General features: G+C 29.7%; 1 protein-coding gene across 1 annotated transcript in view; it reads left to right on the top strand.

Annotated features, from left to right (window-relative positions):
* LOC127291647 (dynein axonemal heavy chain 2) overlaps positions 1-23662 on the top strand; it is a 32423-nt gene that overhangs the window by 4656 nt on the left and 4105 nt on the right. Inside the window, exons 9-46 of the mRNA XM_051320847.1 lie at positions 17-268; positions 355-482; positions 557-675; positions 755-869; positions 993-1320; positions 1406-1634; positions 1723-1874; positions 1951-2201; positions 2293-2513; positions 15256-15370; positions 15537-15708; positions 15791-15966; positions 16038-16200; positions 16325-16549; positions 16682-16970; positions 17051-17188; positions 17263-17433; positions 17515-17806; positions 17889-17980; positions 18071-18274; positions 18355-18533; positions 18682-18867; positions 19013-19232; positions 19311-19477; positions 19571-19791; positions 19901-20010; positions 20089-20204; positions 20285-20385; positions 20587-20765; positions 20934-21233; positions 21314-21601; positions 21676-21866; positions 21931-22258; positions 22331-22495; positions 22570-22736; positions 22823-22994; positions 23080-23292; positions 23363-23578. Of these exons, the coding sequence (XP_051176804.1) occupies positions 17-268; positions 355-482; positions 557-675; positions 755-869; positions 993-1320; positions 1406-1634; positions 1723-1874; positions 1951-2201; positions 2293-2513; positions 15256-15370; positions 15537-15708; positions 15791-15966; positions 16038-16200; positions 16325-16549; positions 16682-16970; positions 17051-17188; positions 17263-17433; positions 17515-17806; positions 17889-17980; positions 18071-18274; positions 18355-18533; positions 18682-18867; positions 19013-19232; positions 19311-19477; positions 19571-19791; positions 19901-20010; positions 20089-20204; positions 20285-20385; positions 20587-20765; positions 20934-21233; positions 21314-21601; positions 21676-21866; positions 21931-22258; positions 22331-22495; positions 22570-22736; positions 22823-22994; positions 23080-23292; positions 23363-23578 (7351 nt within the window). The remainder of the gene's footprint in view (positions 1-16; positions 269-354; positions 483-556; positions 676-754; positions 870-992; positions 1321-1405; positions 1635-1722; positions 1875-1950; positions 2202-2292; positions 2514-15255; positions 15371-15536; positions 15709-15790; positions 15967-16037; positions 16201-16324; positions 16550-16681; positions 16971-17050; positions 17189-17262; positions 17434-17514; positions 17807-17888; positions 17981-18070; positions 18275-18354; positions 18534-18681; positions 18868-19012; positions 19233-19310; positions 19478-19570; positions 19792-19900; positions 20011-20088; positions 20205-20284; positions 20386-20586; positions 20766-20933; positions 21234-21313; positions 21602-21675; positions 21867-21930; positions 22259-22330; positions 22496-22569; positions 22737-22822; positions 22995-23079; positions 23293-23362; positions 23579-23662) is intronic.

Genomic DNA, 23662 nt, shown 5'->3' with positions numbered 1-23662 from the left:
TTTCTTTATTATTTAGATACGAAAAATTGAATCCAACAGTAGCATATTTTGATTCGGATATCGGACAATATACAGAATTAGCTAATAATGTTCAACAACAAGATACAATGGTCACAGTTCATTTTGTAATTATTAATTGTGAGAAACTAAAATTATCTGTTATTGATCAATGTTTTATATGGCAAAAAAAATTTATTCAATTATTATTGAGAATTGCAGAGGAAAAAATTAATAGTATCTATAAATATGTCTCTGAAAATAGTAAAAAGTAAGTTCTTTTTCAATATGATTTATTAAATTAATTTTTGTTTTCATATTTATTGCAAAATAAGTAAATCTGTATTTTTTTTTTAGAATACAAAAAATGCCAACAGATCTTGTAACAATGCAAGCAAGTATGAAATTTTTTCAAAAACTTAAGGATGAAATTCCCAAAAAAGAGGATGAATTTTCTGAAATTCGTGAGCAATACCAAACATTAGGTATAATTTTATATATTAAATTACTTTTTTAAATTAAGAAAAATAGAGAATTTTCTTATATTTTCTTTGTCTAGAAAAATACGAGGTACAAATGACTTTGGAATATAAGAGACGAGTCAGAGATCTAGAAACAATGTGGTCTGAATATTTGGAATTATTGTCAACATGTGAAATTGCTTTATTGGAGAAAAAGGTTTTTTTTCCTATAACAAATAATAAAAAAAATTCCATTTTACTTTATTTTATTTAAATTAAAAATATTTTTTTTTTAGGATGAATTTAAAAACAAATTGTTGCAAGAAGCTGTTTTTCTTAAAGCTCAAATTATAAAATTAGTTACAAGATTTTATGACGAGGGACCTTTTACTTCCGAATGGATTACTAAAGGTAAAACTAAATTTTTTTTTGTAATAAAAACTTTAATGGAAAAAAGTTTTATTTAATTATATAATTTATAAATTAATCGTTAGAAATTTATGTGTAATGTAATTTTTTTATTTTTATTTACAGGTGCTATTCAATGGCTTGTAAAATTTCGCAAAGAAATGTCAGAATTGGCAACGAGGGAAAAAATTTTAAGAGCAAATTTGTCCATATTTGCTATTAGCCACCCTGATTCAGTAGAATTTGCTAAATTGGACAAGGATGTTACTGCCATTGAGCTTGTGTGGAGTCTAACAAATGATTGGGACGAAAGTTGGGAGCGTTATAAAACAGGAAATTTCTGGAGTATCGACTTAGATGACATGAGTGAAACTGGAAATATTCTTTTTAGAAAACTCACAAGACTGTCCAGAGAATTAAAAGAGAAAAATTGGGAAATTGTTGATACCTCAAGGTAAAAAAATTTAATAGTTTACAATTTTACTTTATTTAAAAACGTTTATAATTTTGAAAAATATATTTTTTAAAATTTCTTTTAGATCACGAGTTGACAAATTTCGAAGAACACTTCCGTTAATTACAGATCTAAAAAATACAGCGATAAGAGAACGTCATTGGACAAAAGTAAAGGAATTAGTGCAACGTGATTTTAATCAAAATTCTGAAGAATTCACATTAGATGCAATAGCGGAAATGCAAATGCATCTTGTAGCTGATGAAATTGGTGAAATTTCAAATGCAGCCACTATGGAACTCGCCATAGAATTGGTTTGTTAATTTAATTATAATAATAATTTATAAGTGATAACTGAATAACTTATTTTAAATTTTATTAATTATTATTTCTTCTTTTTAGGGGCTAAAAAATATTAGCCAAATTTGGAGTGTGATGCCGATAGAAATGACAGCATATAAAGACAAAGGAGTCTATCGATTAAAAACAGTAGATGAAATTAATCAAGCTTTAGAGGAACATCAGGTCCAATTATCTGCTATGAAATCAACCAAGTAATTGTTTCAAAAATAAAATTAATTTGTATAATTAAAAAACTTATTTTATTATTAATAATTATAATCTTTTTAGATTTGTTGAGCCGTTTGCTGATCAAGTTGACTATTGGGAACGAGCTTTATCAACAGTTGATGAAGTTTTAGAAAATGTTTTATTGGTTCAAAGGGGATATGTTTATTTAGATAATATCTTAAATGCGGAAGATATCAGAAAGCAACTTCCAAAAGAAACTGACGATTTTAGTAAAGTAACAGACGCATGGGCTGAAGTAACTTTCAACATGACTAAAGCTGCTTTCGCCATTCCTGCAACACAAGAACCAAGTTAGTTTTGATAATTTAATAAAAAGAGAAAATAAATAAAAAAATATTTTTAAATAAGAATTATTATTCATTCCAAATTTTCTTCTTTCAGCTAATTTACTCAAAATTCTACTTACTCTGAATAAAGAATTAGAAACGATTCAACGAGCGCTTGAGCAATATTTGGAATTAAAACGGCACATATTTCCAAGATTTTACTTTATCTCCAATGACGACTTACTTGAAATTCTTGCGAATTCAAAGAAACCGGAACTCATTCAACCGCATACCAAAAAGCTGTTTGATAATATCAAATCCTTAAAACTCATTAAGGTATTTATTCCCCCAAATTACATAGATTTTTGGTCACTTTTTTTATTATATAACTAGCAACACACGAGCGCGCGAATTCGCGCTACCAACATCCTATTGGACAACTTTCCGTCATAAGAAAATTGACAAAAAAATTCAATTTTTCTTAGGCAGACGATTTTATTGCATATTCTTGCACAAAATACACCGAAAAGAGTAGACAAAAATTGACACCCAGATCCGAGTAGAGGAAGACCATTTTTATGACCAAAAACGCATCCAAAACCATAAAAAACATTCCAAAAAAATTCAATTTTTCTTAGGCAGATGATTTTATTGCATATTCTTGCACAAAATACACCGAAAAGTGTAGAAAAAAATTGACACCCAGATCCGAGTAGAGGAACACTAATTTTATGACCAAAAACGCATCCAAAAGCATAAAAAACATTCCAAAAAAATTCAATTTTTCTTAGGCAGACGATTTTATTGCATATTCTTGCACAAAATACACCGAAAAGTGTAGACAAAAATTGATACCCAGATCCAAGTAGAGGAAGACCATTTTTATGACCAAAAACGCATCCAAAACCATAAAAAACATTCCAAAAAAATTCAATTTTTCTTAGGCAGATGATTTTATTGCATATTCTTGCACAAAATACACCTAAAAGTGTAGAAAAAAATTGACAGCCCGATCCGAGTAGAGGAACACTAATTTTATGACCAAAAACGCATCCAAAAGCATAAAAAACATTCCAAAAAAATTCAATTTTTCTTAGGCAGACGATTTTATTGCATATTCTTGCACAAAATACACCGAAAAGTGTAGACAAAAATTGACACCCAGATCCGAGTAGAGGAAGACCATTTTTATGACCAAAAACGCATCCAAAAGCATAAAAAACATTCCAAAAAAATTCAATTTTTCTTAGGCAGACGATTTTATTGCATTTTCTTGCTCAAAATACACCTAAAAGTGTAGAAAAAAATTGACAGCCCGATCCGAGTAGAGGAACACTAATTTTATGACCAAAAACGCATCCAAAAGCATAAAAAACATCTAAAAAAAATTCAATTTTTCTTAGGCAGACGATTTTATTGCATATTCTTGCACAAAATACACCGAAAAGTGTAGACAAAAATTGACACCCAGATCCGAGTAGAGGAAGACCATTTTTATGACCAAAAACGCATCCAAAACCATAAAAAACATTCCAAAAAAATTCAATTTTTCTTAGGCAGATGATTTTATTGGATATTCTTGCACAAAATACACCGAAAAGTGTAGAAAAAAATTGACTCCCAGATCCGAGTAGAGGAACACTAATTTTATGACCAAAAACGCATCCAAAAGCATAAAAAACATTCCAAAAAAATTCAATTTTTCTTAGGCAGACGATTTTATTGCATATTCTTGCACAAAATACACCGAAAAGTGTAGACAAAAATTGACACCCAGATCCGAGTAGAGGAAGACCATTTTTATGACCAAAAACGCATCCAAAACCATAAAAAACATTCCAAAAAAATTCAATTTTTTTTAGGCAGACTATTTTATTGCATTTTCTTGCACAAAATACACCTAAAAGTGTAGAAAAAAATTGACAGCCCGATCCGAGTAGAGGAACACCAATTTTATGACCATTAAAGCGATTTTCGTAAAAAAAAAATTTTCAAAAAAATTCAATTTTTCTTAGGCAGACGATTTTATTGCATATTCTTGCACAAAATACACCTAAAAGTGTAGAAAAAAATTGACAGCCCGATCCGAGTAGAGGAACACCAATTTTATGACCATTAAAGCGATTTTCGTAAAAAAAAAATTTTCAAAAAAATTCAATTTTTCTTAGGCACACTATTTTATTGCAATTTCTTGCACAAAATACACCTAAAAGTGTAGAAAAAAATTGACAGCCTGATCCGAGTAGAGGAACACCAATTTTATGACCATTAAAGCGATTTTCGTAAAAGAAAAATTTTCAAAAAAATTCAATTTTTCTTAGGCACACTATTTTATTGCAATTTCTTGCACAAAATACACCTAAAAGTGTAGAAAAAAATTGACAGCCCGATCCGAGTAGAGGAACACTAATTTTATGACCAAAAACGCATCCAAAAGCATAAAAAACATTCCAAAAAAATTCAATTTTTCTTAGGCAGACGATTTTATTGCATATTCTTGCACAAAATACACCGAAAAGTGTAGACAAAAATTGACACCCAGATCCGAGTAGAGGAAGACCATTTTTATGACCAAAAACGCATCCAAAAGCATAAAAACCATCCAAAAAAATTCAATTTTTCTTAGGCTGACGATTTTATTGCATATTCTTGCACAAAATACACCTAAAAGTGTAGAAAAAAATTGACAGCCCGATCCGAGTAGAGGAACACCAATTTTATGACCATTAAAGCGATTTTCGTAAAAGAAAAATTTTCAAAAAAATTCAATTTTTCTTAGGCACACTATTTTATTGCAATTTCTTGCACAAAATACACCTAAAAGTGTAGAAAAAAATTGACAGCCCGATCCGAGTAGAGGAACACTAATTTTATGACCAAAAACTCATCCAAAAGCATAAAAAACATTCCAAAAAAATTCAATTTTTCTTAGGCAGACGATTTTATTGCATTTTCTTGCTCAAAATACACCTAAAAGTGTAGAAAAAAATTGACAGCCCGATCCGAGTAGAGGAACACCAATTTTATGACCATTAAAGCGATTTTCGTAAAAAAAAAATTTTCAAAAAAATTCAATTTTTCTTAGGCACACTATTTTATTGCAATTTCTTGCACAAAATACACCTAAAAGTGTAGAAAAAAATTTACAGCCCGATCCGAGTAGAGGAACACCAATTTTATGACCATTAAAGCGATTTTCGTAAAAGAAAAATTTTCAAAAAAATTCAATTTTTCTTAGGCAGACGATTTTATTGCATATTCTTGCACAAAATACACCTAAAAGTGTAGAAAAAAATTGACAGCCCGATCCGAGTAGAGGAACACTAATTTTATGACCAAAAACGCATCCAAAAGCATAAAAAACATTCCAAAAAAATTCAATTTTTCTTAGGCTGACGATTTTATTGCATATTCTTGCACAAAATACACCTAAAAGTGTAAAAAAAAATTGACAGCCCGATCCGAGTAGAGGAACACCAATTTTATGACCATTAAAGCGATTTTCGTAAAAGAAAAATTTTCAAAAAAATTCAATTTTTCTTAGGCAGACGATTTTATTGCATATTCTTGCACAAAATACACCTAAAAGTGTAGAAAAAAATTGACAGCCCGATCCGAGTAGAGGAACACCAATTTTATGACCATTAAAGCGATTTTCGTAAAAGAAAAATTTTCAAAAAAATTCAATTTTTCTTAGGCACACTATTTTATTGCAATTTCTTGCACAAAATACACCTAAAAGTGTAGAAAAAAATTGACAGCCCGATCCGAGTAGAGGAACACCAATTTTATGACCATTAAAGCGATTTTCGTAAAAGAAAAATTTTCAAAAAAATTCAATTTTTCTTAGGCAGACGATTTTATTGCATATTCTTGCACAAAATACACCTAAAAGTGTAGAAAAAAATTGACAGCCCGATCCGAGTAGAGGAACACCAATTTTATGACCATTAAAGCGATTTTCGTAAAAAAAAAATTTTCAAAAAAATTCAATTTTTCTTAGGCACACTATTTTATTGCAATTTCTTGCACAAAATACACCTAAAAGTGTAGAAAAAAATTGACAGCCCGATCCGAGTAGAGGAACACCAATTTTATGACCATTAAAGCGATTTTCGTAAAAGAAAAATTTTCAAAAAAATTCAATTTTTCTTAGGCAGACGATTTTATTGCATATTCTTGCACAAAATACACCTAAAAGTGTAGAAAAAAATTGACAGCCCGATCCGAGTAGAGGAACACTAATTTTATGACCAAAAACGCATCCAAAAGCATAAAAAACATTCCAAAAAAATTCAATTTTTCTTAGGCAGACGATTTTATTGCATTTTCTTGCTCAAAATACACCTAAAAGTGTAGAAAAAAATTTACAGCCCGATCCGAGTAGAGGAACACCAATTTTATGACCATTAAAGCGATTTTCGTAAAAGAAAAATTTTCAAAAAAATTCAATTTTTCTTAGGCAGACGATTTTATTGCATATTCTTGCACAAAATACACCGAAAAGTGTAGAAAAAAATTGACAGCCCGATCCGAGTAGAGGAACACCAATTTTATGACCATTAAAGCGATTTTCGTAAAAGAAAAATTTTCAAAAAAATTCAATTTTTCTTAGGCACACTATTTTATTGCAATTTCTTGCACAAAATACACCTAAAAGTGTAGAAAAAAATTGACAGCCCGATCCGAGTAGAGGAACACCAATTTTATGACCATTAAAGCGATTTTCGTAAAAGAAAAATTTTCAAAAAAATTCAATTTTTCTTAGGCAGACGATTTTATTGCATATTCTTGCACAAAATACACCTAAAAGTGTAGAAAAAAATTGACAGCCCGATCCGAGTAGAGGAACACTAATTTTATGACCAAAAACGCATCCAAAAGCATAAAAAACATTCCAAAAAAATTCAATTTTTCTTAGGCAGACGATTTTATTGCATTTTCTTGCTCAAAATACACCTAAAAGTGTAGAAAAAAATTGACAGCCCGATCCGAGTAGAGGAACACCAATTTTATGACCATTAAAGCGATTTTCGTAAAAAAAAAATTTTCAAAAAAATTCAATTTTTCTTAGGCACACTATTTTATTGCAATTTCTTGCACAAAATACACCTAAAAGTGTAGAAAAAAATTGACAGCCTGATCCGAGTAGAGGAACACCAATTTTATGACCATTAAAGCGATTTTCGTAAAAGAAAAATTTTCAAAAAAATTCAATTTTTCTTAGGCACACTATTTTATTGCAATTTCTTGCACAAAATACACCTAAAAGTGTAGAAAAAAATTGACAGCCCGATCCGAGTAGAGGAACACTAATTTTATGACCAAAAACGCATCTAAAAGCATAAAAAACATCTAAAAAAAATTCAATTTTTCTTAGGCAGACGATTTTATTGCATATTCTTGCACAAAATACACCTAAAAGTGTAGAAAAAAATTGACAGCCCGATCCGAGTAGAGGAACACCAATTTTATGACCATTAAAGCGGTTTTCGTAAAAAAAAAATTTTCAAAAAAATTCAATTTTTCTTAGGCACACTATTTTATTGCAATTTCTTGCACAAAATACACCTAAAAGTGTAGAAAAAAATTGACAGCCCGATCCGAGTAGAGGAACACTAATTTTATGACCAAAAACGCATCCAAAAGCATAAAAAACATTCCAAAAAAATTCAATTTTTCTTAGGCAGACGATTTTATTGCATATTCTTGCACAAAATACACCGAAAAGTGTAGACAAAAATTGACACCCAGATCCGAGTAGAGGAAGACCATTTTTATGACCAAAAACGCATCCAAAACCATAAAAAACATTCCAAAAAAATTCAATTTTTTTTAGGCAGACTATTTTATTGCATTTTCTTGCACAAAATACACCTAAAAGTGTAGAAAAAAATTGACAGCCCGATCCGAGTAGAGGAACACCAATTTTATGACCATTAAAGCGATTTTCGTAAAAAAAAAATTTTCAAAAAAATTCAATTTTTCTTAGGCAGACGATTTTATTGCATATTCTTGCACAAAATACACCTAAAAGTGTAGAAAAAAATTGACAGCCCGATCCGAGTAGAGGAACACCAATTTTATGACCATTAAAGCGATTTTCGTAAAAAAAAAATTTTCAAAAAAATTCAATTTTTCTTAGGCACACTATTTTATTGCAATTTCTTGCACAAAATACACCTAAAAGTGTAGAAAAAAATTGACAGCCTGATCCGAGTAGAGGAACACCAATTTTATGACCATTAAAGCGATTTTCGTAAAAGAAAAATTTTCAAAAAAATTCAATTTTTCTTAGGCACACTATTTTATTGCAATTTCTTGCACAAAATACACCTAAAAGTGTAGAAAAAAATTGACAGCCCGATCCGAGTAGAGGAACACTAATTTTATGACCAAAAACGCATCCAAAAGCATAAAAAACATTCCAAAAAAATTCAATTTTTCTTAGGCAGACGATTTTATTGCATATTCTTGCACAAAATACACCGAAAAGTGTAGACAAAAATTGACACCCAGATCCGAGTAGAGGAAGACCATTTTTATGACCAAAAACGCATCCAAAAGCATAAAAACCATCCAAAAAAATTCAATTTTTCTTAGGCTGACGATTTTATTGCATATTCTTGCACAAAATACACCTAAAAGTGTAGAAAAAAATTGACAGCCCGATCCGAGTAGAGGAACACCAATTTTATGACCATTAAAGCGATTTTCGTAAAAGAAAAATTTTCAAAAAAATTCAATTTTTCTTAGGCACACTATTTTATTGCAATTTCTTGCACAAAATACACCTAAAAGTGTAGAAAAAAATTGACAGCCCGATCCGAGTAGAGGAACACTAATTTTATGACCAAAAACTCATCCAAAAGCATAAAAAACATTCCAAAAAAATTCAATTTTTCTTAGGCAGACGATTTTATTGCATTTTCTTGCTCAAAATACACCTAAAAGTGTAGAAAAAAATTGACAGCCCGATCCGAGTAGAGGAACACCAATTTTATGACCATTAAAGCGATTTTCGTAAAAAAAAAATTTTCAAAAAAATTCAATTTTTCTTAGGCACACTATTTTATTGCAATTTCTTGCACAAAATACACCTAAAAGTGTAGAAAAAAATTTACAGCCCGATCCGAGTAGAGGAACACCAATTTTATGACCATTAAAGCGATTTTCGTAAAAGAAAAATTTTCAAAAAAATTCAATTTTTCTTAGGCAGACGATTTTATTGCATATTCTTGCACAAAATACACCTAAAAGTGTAGAAAAAAATTGACAGCCCGATCCGAGTAGAGGAACACCAATTTTATGACCATTAAAGCGATTTTCGTAAAAGAAAAATTTTCAAAAAAATTCAATTTTTCTTAGGCACACTATTTTATTGCAATTTCTTGTACAAAATACACCTAAAAGTGTAGAAAAAAATTGACAGCCCGATCCGAGTAGAGGAACACCAATTTTATGACCATTAAAGCGATTTTCGTAAAAGAAAAATTTTCAAAAAAATTCAATTTTTCTTAGGCAGACGATTTTATTGCATATTCTTGCACAAAATACACCTAAAAGTGTAGAAAAAAATTGACAGCCCGATCCGAGTAGAGGAACACCAATTTTATGACCATTAAAGCGATTTTCGTAAAAAAAAAATTTTCAAAAAAATTCAATTTTTCTTAGGCACACTATTTTATTGCAATTTCTTGCACAAAATACACCTAAAAGTGTAGAAAAAAATTGACAGCCCGATCCGAGTAGAGGAACACCAATTTTATGACCATTAAAGCGATTTTCGTAAAAGAAAAATTTTCAAAAAAATTCAATTTTTCTTAGGCAGACGATTTTATTGCATATTCTTGCACAAAATACACCTAAAAGTGTAGAAAAAAATTGACAGCCCGATCCGAGTAGAGGAACACTAATTTTATGACCAAAAACGCATCCAAAAGCATAAAAAACATTCCAAAAAAATTCAATTTTTCTTAGGCAGACGATTTTATTGCATTTTCTTGCTCAAAATACACCTAAAAGTGTAGAAAAAAATTTACAGCCCGATCCGAGTAGAGGAACACCAATTTTATGACCATTAAAGCGATTTTCGTAAAAGAAAAATTTTCAAAAAAATTCAATTTTTCTTAGGCACACTATTTTATTGCAATTTCTTGCACAAAATACACCTAAAAGTGTAGAAAAAAATTGACAGCCCGATCCGAGTAGAGGAACACCAATTTTATGACCATTAAAGCGATTTTCGTAAAAGAAAAATTTTCAAAAAAATTCAATTTTTCTTAGGCAGACGATTTTATTGCATATTCTTGCACAAAATACACCTAAAAGTGTAGAAAAAAATTGACAGCCCGATCCGAGTAGAGGAACACTAATTTTATGACCAAAAACGCATCCAAAAGCATAAAAAACATTCCAAAAAAATTCAATTTTTCTTAGGCAGACGATTTTATTGCATTTTCTTGCTCAAAATACACCTAAAAGTGTAGAAAAAAATTGACAGCCCGATCCGAGTAGAGGAACACCAATTTTATGACCATTAAAGCGATTTTCGTAAAAGAAAAATTTTCAAAAAAATTCAATTTTTCTTAGGCACACTATTTTATTGCAATTTCTTGCACAAAATACACCTAAAAGTGTAGAAAAAAATTGACAGCCCGATCCGAGTAGAGGAACACTAATTTTATGACCAAAAACGCATCCAAAAGCATAAAAAACATTCCAAAAAAATTCAATTTTTCTTAGGCAGACGATTTTATTGCATTTTCTTGCTCAAAATACACCTAAAAGTGTAGAAAAAAATTGACAGCCCGATCCGAGTAGAGGAACACTAATTTTATGACCAAAAACGCATCTAAAAGCATAAAAAACATCTAAAAAAAATTCAATTTTTCTTAGGCAGACGATTTTATTGCATATTCTTGCACAAAATACACCTAAAAGTGTAGAAAAAAATTGACAGCCCGATCCGAGTAGAGGAACACCAATTTTATGACCATTAAAGCGGTTTTCGTAAAAAAAAAATTTTCAAAAAAATTCAATTTTTCTTAGGCACACTATTTTATTGCAATTTCTTGCACAAAATACACCTAAAAGTGTAGAAAAAAATTGACAGCCCGATCCGAGTAGAGGAACACTAATTTTATGACCAAAAACGCATCCAAAAGCATAAAAAACATTCCAAAAAAATTCAATTTTTCTTAGGCAGACGATTTTATTGCATATTCTTGCACAAAATACACCGAAAAGTGTAGACAAAAATTGACAGCCCGATCCGAGTAGAGGAACACCAATTTTATGACCATTAAAGCGGTTTTCGTAAAAAAAAAATTTTCAAAAAAATTCAATTTTTCTTAGGCACACTATTTTATTGCAATTTCTTGCACAAAATACACCTAAAAGTGTAGAAAAAAATTGACAGCCCGATCCGAGTAGAGGAACACTAATTTTATGACCAAAAACGCATCCAAAAGCATAAAAAACATTCCAAAAAAATTCAATTTTTCTTAGGCAGACGATTTTATTGCATTTTCTTGCTCAAAATACACCTAAAAGTGTAGAAAAAAATTGACAGCCCGATCCGAGTAGAGGAACACTAATTTTATGACCAAAAACGCATCTAAAAGCATAAAAAACATCTAAAAAAAATTCAATTTTTCTTAGGCAGACGATTTTATTGCATATTCTTGCACAAAATACACCTAAAAGTGTAGAAAAAAATTGACAGCCCGATCCGAGTAGAGGAACACCAATTTTATGACCATTAAAGCGGTTTTCGTAAAAAAAAAATTTTCAAAAAAATTCAATTTTTCTTAGGCACACTATTTTATTGCAATTTCTTGCACAAAATACACCTAAAAGTGTAGAAAAAAATTGACAGCCCGATCCGAGTAGAGGAACACTAATTTTATGACCAAAAACGCATCCAAAAGCATAAAAAACATTCCAAAAAAATTCAATTTTTCTTAGGCAGACGATTTTATTGCATATTCTTGCACAAAATACACCGAAAAGTGTAGACAAAAATTGACACCCAGATCCGAGTAGAGGAAGACCATTTTTATGACCAAAAACGCATCCAAAAGCATAAAAAACATTCCAAAAAAATTCAATTTTTCTTAGGCAGACGATTTTATTGCATTTTCTTGCTCAAAATACACCTAAAAGTGTAGAAAAAAATTGACAGCCCGATCCGAGTAGAGGAACACTAATTTTATGACCAAAAACGCATCTAAAAGCATAAAAAACATCTAAAAAAAATTCAATTTTTCTTAGGCAGACGATTTTATTGCATATTCTTGCACAAAATACACCTAAAAGTGTAGAAAAAAATTGACAGCCCGATCCGAGTAGAGGAACACCAATTTTATGACCATTAAAGCGGTTTTCGTAAAAAAAAAATTTTCAAAAAAATTCAATTTTTCTTAGGCACACTATTTTATTGCAATTTCTTGCACAAAATACACCTAAAAGTGTAGAAAAAAATTGACAGCCCGATCCGAGTAGAGGAACACTAATTTTATGACCAAAAACGCATCCAAAAGCATAAAAAACATTCCAAAAAAATTCAATTTTTCTTAGGCAGACGATTTTATTGCATATTCTTGCACAAAATACACCGAAAAGTGTAGACAAAAATTGACACCCAGATCCGAGTAGAGGAAGACCATTTTTATGACCAAAAACGCATCCAAAAGCATAAAAAACATTCCAAAAAAATTTAATTTTTCTTAGGCTGACGATTTTATTGCATATTCTTGCACAAAATACACCTAAAAGTGTAGAAAAAAATTGACAGCCCGATCCGAGTAGAGGAACACCAATTTTATGACCATTAAAGCGATTTTCGTAAAAAAAAATTTTCAAAAAAATTCAATTTTTCTTAGGCACACTATTTTATTGCAATTTCTTGCACAAAATACACCTAAAAGTGTAGAAAAAAATTGACAGCCCGATCCGAGTAGAGGAACACCAATTTTATGACCATTAAAGCGATTTTCGTAAAAGAAAAATTTTCAAAAAAATTCAATTTTTCTTAGGCAGACGATTTTATTGCATATTCTTGCACAAAATACACCTAAAAGTGTAGAAAAAAATTGACAGCCCGATCCGAGTAGAGGAACACTAATTTTATGACCAAAAACGCATCCAAAAGCATAAAAAACATTCCAAAAAAATTCAATTTTTCTTAGGCAGACGATTTTATTGCATTTTCTTGCTCAAAATACACCTAAAAGTGTAGAAAAAAATTTACAGCCCGATCCGAGTAGAGGAACACCAATTTTATGACCATTAAAGCGATTTTCGTAAAAGAAAAATTTTCAAAAAAATTCAATTTTTCTTAGGCAGACGATTTTATTGCATATTCTTGCACAAAATACACCGAAAAGTGTAGAAAAAAATTGACAGCCCGATCCGAGTAGAGGAACACCAATTTTATGACCATTAAAGCGATTTTCGTAAAAAAAAAATTTTCAAAAAAATTCAATTTTTCTTAGGCACACTATTTTATTGCAATTTCTTGCACAAAATACACCTAAAAGTGTAGAAAAAAATTGACAGCCCGATCCGAGTAGAGGAACACCAATTTTATGACCATTAAAGCGATTTTCGTAAAAGAAAAATTTTCAAAAAAATTCAATTTTTCTTAGGCACACTATTTTATTGCAATTTCTTGCACAAAATACACCTAAAAGTGTAGAAAAAAATTGACAGCCCGATCCGAGTAGAGGAAGACCATTTTTATGACCAAAAACGCATCCAAAAGCATAAAAAACATTCCAAAAAAATTCAATTTTTCTTAGGCTGACGATTTTATTGCATATTCTTGCACAAAATACACCTAAAAGTGTAGAAAAAAATTGACAGCCCGATCCGAGTAGAGGAACACTAATTTTATGACCAAAAACGCATCCAAAAGCATAAAAAACATTCCAAAAAAATTCAATTTTTCTTAGGCAGACGATTTTATTGCATATTCTTGCACAAAATACACCGAAAAGTGTAGACAAAAATTGACACCCAGATCCGAGTAGAGGAAGACCATTTTTATGACCAAAAACGCATCCAAAAGCATAAAAAACATTCCAAAAAAATTTAATTTTTCTTAGGCTGACGATTTTATTGCATATTCTTGCACAAAATACACCTAAAAGTGTAGAAAAAAATTGACAGCCCGATCCGAGTAGAGGAACACCAATTTTATGACCATTAAAGCGATTTTCGTAAAAAAAAATTTTCAAAAAAATTCAATTTTTCTTAGGCACACTATTTTATTGCAATTTCTTGCACAAAATACACCTAAAAGTGTAGAAAAAAATTGACAGCCCGATCCGAGTAGAGGAACACCAATTTTATGACCATTAAAGCGATTTTCTAGAGACTAGAACTAGAACTAGAGACTAGACTAGAACTAGAGACCCGTCGATTAGACGGAGAAATGAATTTGTCAATGGTCTACCGGCGTGGAATCCCTACCATAATTAAAATCCCCCCTAGAAATCGCACATCGACTCTTACAGTTCAAATAGATGCGTGTAAGGAGAATCTATAGTGATTTCCCCACTTGGGAAAACAGCCCGATCCGAGTAGAGGAACACTAATTTTATGACCAAAAACGCATCCAAAAGCATAAAAAACATCTAAAAAAAATTCAATTTTTCTTAGGCAGACTATTTTATTGCATTTTCTTGCACAAAATACACCAAAAAGTGTAGAAAAAAATTGTCAGCCCGATCCGAGTAGAGGAACACTAATTTTATGACCAAAAACGCATCTAAAAGCATAAAAAACATTCCAAAAAAATTCAATTTTTCTTAGGCAGACTATTTTATTGCATTTTCTTGCACAAAATACACCGAAAAGTGTAGAAAAAAATTGACAGCTCGATAACTTTTAACTGCTAAATCGTCAATTTTGACCCCAAATCCTTCATCAGCGACCGAAAACACATCTAGAATGACTATGGAGATAATTTGCACAGGTTCTTGAATAGACAAAAAAATGCCTTGTTCTTTATTATTATTAATATTTAGAAAAAAAATATTTTTTAAAAAAAGGATTAATATTTTTAAACCAGACTACAACTTTGAAATACATAGCCGAAGGAATGCTTTCCAGCGAAGGTGAATATGTTGAATTTTTAAAGCCTGTTCTTTTAGAGGGACCAGTTGAAAAATGGTTATGTGATATTGGTATGATATTGTCTTGCATTTTTTATTTATGTATCTCTAAATTGTTTCTTAATATCTTATGGGAAGTCTATTTTTTTTTCCTTAAATAACAATTTTTATTTTTTCAATTAATTATTTCATCATCAATAAAAAAGTAAAATATTGAAAAAAAATTTTTCATTTACAGAAAATGCAATGAGAATGTGTTTGAGAGAACTTTTACGTCAATGTCGAGCAGCCCTTCGAAAAATGTTATCGAAACGAGATAAATGGGTTAAAGATTGGCAAAGTCAACCTGGAATAACTGCAACACAAATTCAGTGGACCACTGATTGCACGAGAACCCTTATGCATTGCAAGTGAGAGTCTTAGCTTTTTTTTTATTATAAAAATTAAAACCATAAATTAATTAATATTGCCAAATCTTTTTTTTATTAATAGATTGTTAGATTCGAAAAAACCATTGAAAAAATTAAGAAAAAAGCAAAATCAAGCTCTTGCTAAATATTCGGAAGCTATTCGAGGAAATTTAAGCAAATTGCAGAGATTAAAGTTTAAAGCGATTGTTGTTATTGAAATTCATGCAAGAGATGTAATTGAAAAAATGTACAAAATTAGTAGGTCTCATTTTTTTCTATTCTGAATATTAAATTTGTTTTTTGAATATTTGAAAATTTTTTTTTAATAGACTGCAGAGATACCTCCGCTTTTGAGTGGTTGTCGCAGTTACGATTTTATTGGGAAAAAAATATCGATAATTGTATTGTTAGACAGACAAATACTTCTTTCGTTTATGGATATGAATACCTTGGCAATTCAGAACGATTAGTTATCACTCCGTTAACTGATAGGTAAGAGAAAATTGAATTATCAAAATTTTCTTAATGTAAAAAAAATACATTACTGGTAAAGGAAAAAAATACTAGGAATAAAATTAAAAAACATAATTTACTAAATAAAAAGAGAATTTTCTAGATGTTACATAACTTTGACCACTGCGCTTCATTTGAATCGAGGAGGAAGTCCCAAAGGACCTGCGGGAACTGGTAAAACAGAAACTGTCAAAGATTTAGGAAAAGCATTGGGATTTAATGTTATCGTTACAAATTGTTCCGAAGGATTAGATTATAAAAGTATGGGACGTCAGTTCTCTGGCTTGGCCCAAACAGGCGCCTGGGGATGTTTCGATGAATTTAATCGGTAAAAAAGAAAATGGTTAATTTTATTTAAATTTACTATTAATATCAAATTTACAAGAATTTAGACAAAAATTTAGTTTTACTATTGATACAAAAAATTTATTAACATCCAAAAATTTGATTATTTTTATAGAATAAACATCGAGGTATTGTCGGTAGTGGCACAGCAAATTCTATCGATACTCTCAGCATTGTCGCAAAAATTGACGAAATTCATATTCGAAGGAATGGAAATTTCACTTGTGAAAACATGCGGTATTTTCATTACCATGAATCCTGGTTATGCTGGACGTACGGAGTTACCCGATAATCTAAAATCCATGTTTCGTCCAATATCAATGATGGTCCCTGACAGTAGCATGATTGCTGAAATAAATCTTTTTGGTGAAGGATTCCAAAATACTCGTTCTCTTGCCAGAAAGGTAATAAATTTTTTTTAAAAAGATTTTACATTTTTTTTCTATATTACTTTCTTTTATATAATTCTTAATTTTTTTTTCAGGTGTTTACACTTTATAATTTGGCAAAACAACAGCTTAGTATTCAGCATCATTATGATTTTGGTCTTCGTGGTATTGTGACATTGACAAGGTACGCTGGAAAGAAACGACGTCTCTATCCGGATTTACCTGAAGAAGAGGTCTTTTTAATTTTGAAATAATAAATTCGAGTTTCTTTTGCGATATATTAATATAAAAATTTGAATTGTAACAGGTGATTATTCTTGCAATGAAGGACATGAATATAGCAAAACTAACATCGGACGATTTGCCTCTTTTTATTGCCATCACTTCTGATCTATTTCCTGGAGTGAATGTTCCTACAATCGATTATGAGGAGATGAATATATATATCGTTCAAGAATCTATTAAATTAAAGTTGCAAGTGAGAAATACAATAATTACTCAAAATTTTTATTAATTATTTTTATTGAAATGTTTATTTATATATTTTTTTTTAAATTAGCCAATACCGTTGATTTTGCGAAAGACAATTGAACTGTTTGAGACGAAAAATTCCCGACATTCAACAATGATTGTGGGAAAATCGAATACAGCAAAATCTGCTACGTGGACGATATTAAAAAACACTCTGACTTCATTAAACAAAGATGGAAAGCAGGGTTTTAATTCTGTCTACGAATTTCCAATAAATCCAAAAGCTTTAAATTTAGGAGAATTATATGGAGAGTATAATTTGTCGACTGGTGAATGGCATGATGGAGTAATTTCTTCAATAATGCGAAATACATGTGCTGGTAATTATAATTTTTATAATTATTTTTAAGAAATAAAATTTTTTTCACTAAACATTTTGTTTCATATTTAAACTAATGACAGATGACTCTCCCGATGAGAAATGGATTCTTTTCGATGGACCCGTTGATGCTGTTTGGATTGAAAATATGAATAGTGTAATGGACGACAATAAAGTCAGTATTTATTGAACAATTATTTTTACATATTTTTAACTGATAAAATAATCAGAATTTTCTTAGTCTGTAAATTTCTTTTTTTTTTAGTTATTAACGTTAATTAACAACGATCGAATCGGAATGCCGGAACAAGTTAGCTTACTGTTCGAAGTAGAAGATTTGTCTGTAGCTTCTCCAGCAACAGTCTCCAGAGCTGGAATGGTTTATAATGATTACAAAGATTTAGGATGGCGACCCTATGTTAAATCATGGCTGCAAAATTATGAGAAAAAACCGGAATTTATTCAAGAGGTAGATGAAAATTAAAAAAAAATTTTAATGAAATATTTTCTTAATGAAAAAATAATTATTCAAATTAAAAATCTTTACAGATGAACGAATTATTTGAACGATATGTGGATAAAATTCTGGAATTTAAACGATTGAATTGTGAGGAAATTGTACAAGTTCCCGAATTAAATGCAGTTCAATCACTTTGCAAATTATTACAAGTTCTGGCAATTCAAAAAAATGGCATTATATTTCGCGATGATCCTGACGATTATAGTAAAATTTGCAAAAATTGGTTTCTTTTCTGGTAATAATATTAAACAATAATAATTGACAATTATTTTTTGTTGTATTCTCTTTTTTAATAATATAAAAATAAATGAATAATTTTTCTTCAATTTTAATTGAATTGGAAAATAATTTTTTAGCATGATTTGGTCACTATGTGCATCAGTGAACGAAGAGGGTCGTCAAAAAATGGACAATTTCATACGAGAATTGGAAAGCAGCTTTCCTATTAAAGATACAATCTATGAATATTACGTGGATGTGCGACAAAAAAGCTTTGTCTCATGGGAGGAAAAATTATCTGCCTCTTGGAAAATTCCAGCAGGGTGAGAATAAAAATTTTATTATATATTACTTTACAAAAAAATTAATTTTTAAAAAATATAATTCAAAATTTATCTATTTGTTTATATAAGTAATTAAATGTTTTCTTTAAATCTCATTTTTTTAGTTGAAAAATTATTGTTTCAGAATTCCATTTTATAAAATTGTTGTCCCAACGGTCGACACAATAAGATACGAATATCTTGTTAGTGTTTTGATGGGTCATGAATTTCCAGTACTTTTGGTTGGTCCGGTGGGAACTGGAAAAACTTCCACGGCACAATCTGTTTTCGAATCTTTAGATCGTATGAAATATAGTATTTTGGTTATAAACATGTCGGCTCAAACTACATCAAAAAATATTCAGGTAATTTTCAAAAAAATATAATTTATTATTAAAATTTGAATTTTTCTTATTTATTAAGTTTTGAATAAATTTTTTTAGGAAGCTATTGAAAGTAGAGTGGAGAAACGTACGAAAGGAGTTTTCGTTCCAATTGGAGGAAAAAATATGATAACATTTATAGATGATTTTAATATGTCAATGAAAGAAATTTATGGATCTCAACCACCGTTAGAATTGATACGTCAGTGGCTAGGATATGGATTTTGGTAATAAATAGTAAATAAATATTTTTCTATTTATTTTACCCTAATATGAACAAAATAATACAAAATAAAAATAATCATTTTTTTTTATTAAAGGTATGATCGGCAGAATCAAACGAGAAAATATGTTCAAAAAATGCAATTAATTGCTGCAATGGGTCCACCAGGTGGAGGAAGAAATACAATTACAGAAAGACTTCTTACGAGGTTTAACGTTATTAACATGACTTTTCCTGTGGAAAAACAAATTAGCCGAATTTACGGCACAATGCTTAATCAACAACTTTTTGACTTTCATCCAGAAGTTAAAGGAATTTGTGAGTTTGTTTTTTAAAATTGAAATTCTAATTTGCTTAAATTTTTATTGAATTAAAACTTTAATTACCGTAAATATTTATATTTTAATTATAATTATGTATTATTAAGCGAACGAAATAACATTGGCGACGATCGAAATGTACAATCGAGTGATTTTGAAAATGTTACCAACTCCTGCGAAAATGCATTATTTATTTAATTTAAGGGACATTTCCAAGGTATTTTTTTTTAAATTGAAATTTAGTTTTTTAACTTTTTGAAAATTACAAATTTTTAAATAAATCTTAATTTTCAAGATATTTCAAGGATTATTAAGAAGCCATAAAGATTATCAGTACTCGAAATCGACATTTTTGAGACTCTGGATTCACGAGTCATTTAGAATTTTTAGCGATCGACTCACAGACGAGAGGTATGTTTAATTTTTCCCCTTTTTTTTAATTTAGAAATCATTTGATTATTTAGTTTATTGAAAACGGAAATTTATTACAGAGATAGAGAATGGTTTGTTGGTCTATTAAACGAGCAACTTGGAAAACATTTTGAATTAATTTTCCATAATTTGTGCCCGGAAAAGAGAAGTCCTGTTTTTGGTATGTTTTTCCTATCTAAAAATTTTTTTTCATTTAATATTAATTAATATTCTCTTTTTTAATTTTTATTCCCATAAGAATGTGATAAAAGAATGTTTATTCCATTGGAATTTTTTCATTGTTTGGAGTATGAAAAATTTGTTTTTCATTTCTTGTGAAATAATATTTAGAAAATTTATGTTTATGTAAATTATGCAACAGGAAGTTTCATGAATGCCTGGAATATTTATGAGGATCTTACTGACTTGAGTGCTGTTCGTCGTTATATAGAATTGCAAATTGATGAATATAACGCTTCACCGGGGGTTGTTCGTCTTGATCTCACACTTTTCAGAGATGCAATTGAACATATATGTCGCATTGTTCGAGTAATTTCACAGGTATTTGCATATATTAATTCAATTTATAAATTTAAGTGAAAATTTCATCTGAACATATTTAATTAAAGCTTTTTAAAAAATTAGAACAAATTTTAATAACAAATTTTCAAATTAATAATTAATAATTTTAGAGGAAAATTTTTGAAATAAATGCTTTATGATTTACAGCCAAGAGGAAATATGTTACTGGTCGGCATTGGCGGAAGTGGAAGACAATCTCTTTCCCGTGTTGCTGGTTATATGTGTGAATTGAACACATTCCAAATAGAAGTGACGAAGAATTATGGCGTTCCGGAATTTCGAGAAGATCTCAAAGTTTTGTTCACAAAGGCCGGTGTTGATAATAAGCCAACGAATTTTTTGTTTAATGACACACAAATTGCGGAAGAGCAATTTTTAGAAATTATAAATAATATGTTGAGCACTGGAGAAGTTGCTAATTTATACAAGAGCGATGAGTTCGATGATGTTTGTTTAAATTTATTTTGTTAAATAATTTTTTTGTCGTAATTATAATAATTTTTTTGATTGAAAACTTCGATTTACAGATAAAAATTAAATTAACGAAAGATGCTGGCAAAGCTGGAATTATGCCAACTTCAGAAGCAATTTATAATTTTCTGATAGAGAGAATTCGAGCGAATTTGCATATTATATTGTGCATGAGTCCAATAGGTGATGCTTTTCGAAATCGAATTCGACAATATCCGTCTCTTATTAATTGCACTACGATTGATTGGTTTCTTGAGTGGCCTAGAGAAGCGTTATTGGAAGTGGGCAATAAATTTCTTATGGATTTAAATTTGATTGTCACTATTACTGGAGAAAACAAAATTGTAAGAGTTTGGTTTTTTTTTCCTTCTATAATTAATGCAAATAAAAAAAAAAAATACCAATTTTTTATTTACAGGAACCAAGGAAATCGGCGACAGCAATTCCGTTGGCTCCACTTCAAGAAAGAATGCTCGAAGGAATTTCATCGACATTTTCCCTTATTCACGACTCTGTTTTACAAATGTCGAAAAAAATGGCACTAGAACTAAAACGATTTAATTATGTGACACCAACAAATTTTTTGGAACTCGTTGCTGGTTATAAGAGGTATTTTTCTAATACTTTATTTTTACTTTTTTTATAATTATATGTAATATTAATATTTTCACAGAATGTTGTTTGAAAAGAGACGAGAATTGGAGAATGAAGCGAATAAATTACGTGGTGGTCTTTCAAAAATTGATGACACTAAAGAGAAAGTAAACGAAATGGCAATTGAACTTGAAGCGACACAATTGCAAGTGCAAAAATCAACGAAAGAATGCGAAGAATTTTTAGCAACTATTTTAATTCAACAAAAAGATACGGACGATACTCAAAGAATTGTTACTGCAAAATCAATTAGAATTGCTGAGGAATCGAAAGAATGTAAAAGATTAGAAGAAATTGCTCGCGCTGATTTAGCTACTGTTGAACCTGCAATTATTGAAGCTATAAAGGTTATTTTCATTTGATTAATTTTGTTTTCGAAATTTTATTTTTCATTTTTTAAATTATAAAAATATTTTTAGGCTCTTGATGCATTGAATAAAAAAGATTTATCAGAAATCAAATCTTTTACGCGACCACCACCTAAAGTGGAAATGGTAATGGAGGCGATAATGGTTTTGAAAAATTCCGAAAAATCTTGGGCAGAGGCAAAACGTCAATTGGGTGACGTTAATTTTTTAAATACTGTAAGTGATAATACCTTAGAATTTTTTTTTACAGTGAATTGTGCTATCTTTTCATATATTATAATAATTTTTAGTTGAGAGATTTTGATAAAGATCATATATCGGATAAAATTTTAAAGACTATAAGTAGATACACAAATAATCGAGAATTTGATCCTGTAAAAGTTGGTGTTGTATCAATGGCTGCAAAATCACTTTGTATGTGGGTGATTGCTATGGAAAAATATGGAAAGCTTTATAGGTAAAGTGATATTTATTTAAACTTTTCAAAAATGAATTTATTTTTGAAATAAAGTAAAATATTAGAATCAAATTTGTTCATATTAGAATTGTAGCACCAAAAAGAGAAAAATTAGAAGCGGCCTTGGTGTCTTTAAGAGAAAAGGAAGCAGCCCTGGTAGAAGCTGAAGCTCAATTACAAAAATTACGTCAAGAATTACAAAGATTGCAAACAATGTACGATGCAAAAATGAAGGAGAAAAGCGATTTAATTGAAATGGTATTTAATTTTTTTCTCTTTCAGTTTTTATTTCTTTCTTTATTATATTGTAATATAAATTTTTTTTTGGTCAATTACATAACAGGAAGAATTATTAAAATTAAAATTGGAAAGAGCTGCAATGCTATTAGATGGACTATCTGAAGAACGAATAAGATGGGAAAATACAGTTGAAAATTTAGGAAATCTTTTTGATTTATTGCCTGGAGATTGTTTGATTTGTACTGCATTTGTCTCTTATTTGGGACCTTTTGTCTCTAATTATCGAGAAGATCTAACTAAATTGTGGACCAATGAAGTAATTAAATTATTACAGTTTTTATGAAAAAAAAAAAATTTATTAGTATTGTATTATACTAATATTTTAGATCCTTGAGAAGGAAATTCCAATATCTTTCGATTTGGATATTAAACAATTTTTAAGTAATCCTACAACAATCAGAGAATGGAGAATTCAAGGATTGCCGTCTGATGATTTTAGTACGGAAAATGGAATAATAGTTACTAGAGGAACACGATGGCCTTTAGTTACAGATCCTCAATGTCAAGCTGTAAAATGGATTAAGAATATGGAAGAAGACAATGTATTTATTTTTAATTTATTTTAAATCAAATTATAAAGTGAAAATTAATATTTGGAAAAAAATGCGAACTTGATTTTAAATATG

This window comes from Leptopilina boulardi, unplaced genomic scaffold (assembly GCF_019393585.1).
Source record: "Leptopilina boulardi isolate dan_hultmark-lab unplaced genomic scaffold, ZJU_Lbou_2.1 LbouV2_150, whole genome shotgun sequence".
Taxonomy (NCBI): domain Eukaryota; kingdom Metazoa; phylum Arthropoda; class Insecta; order Hymenoptera; family Figitidae; genus Leptopilina; species Leptopilina boulardi.
Note: the sequence above shows the minus strand (reverse complement) of the source record. Positions and strands in the feature narration are given on the sequence as shown.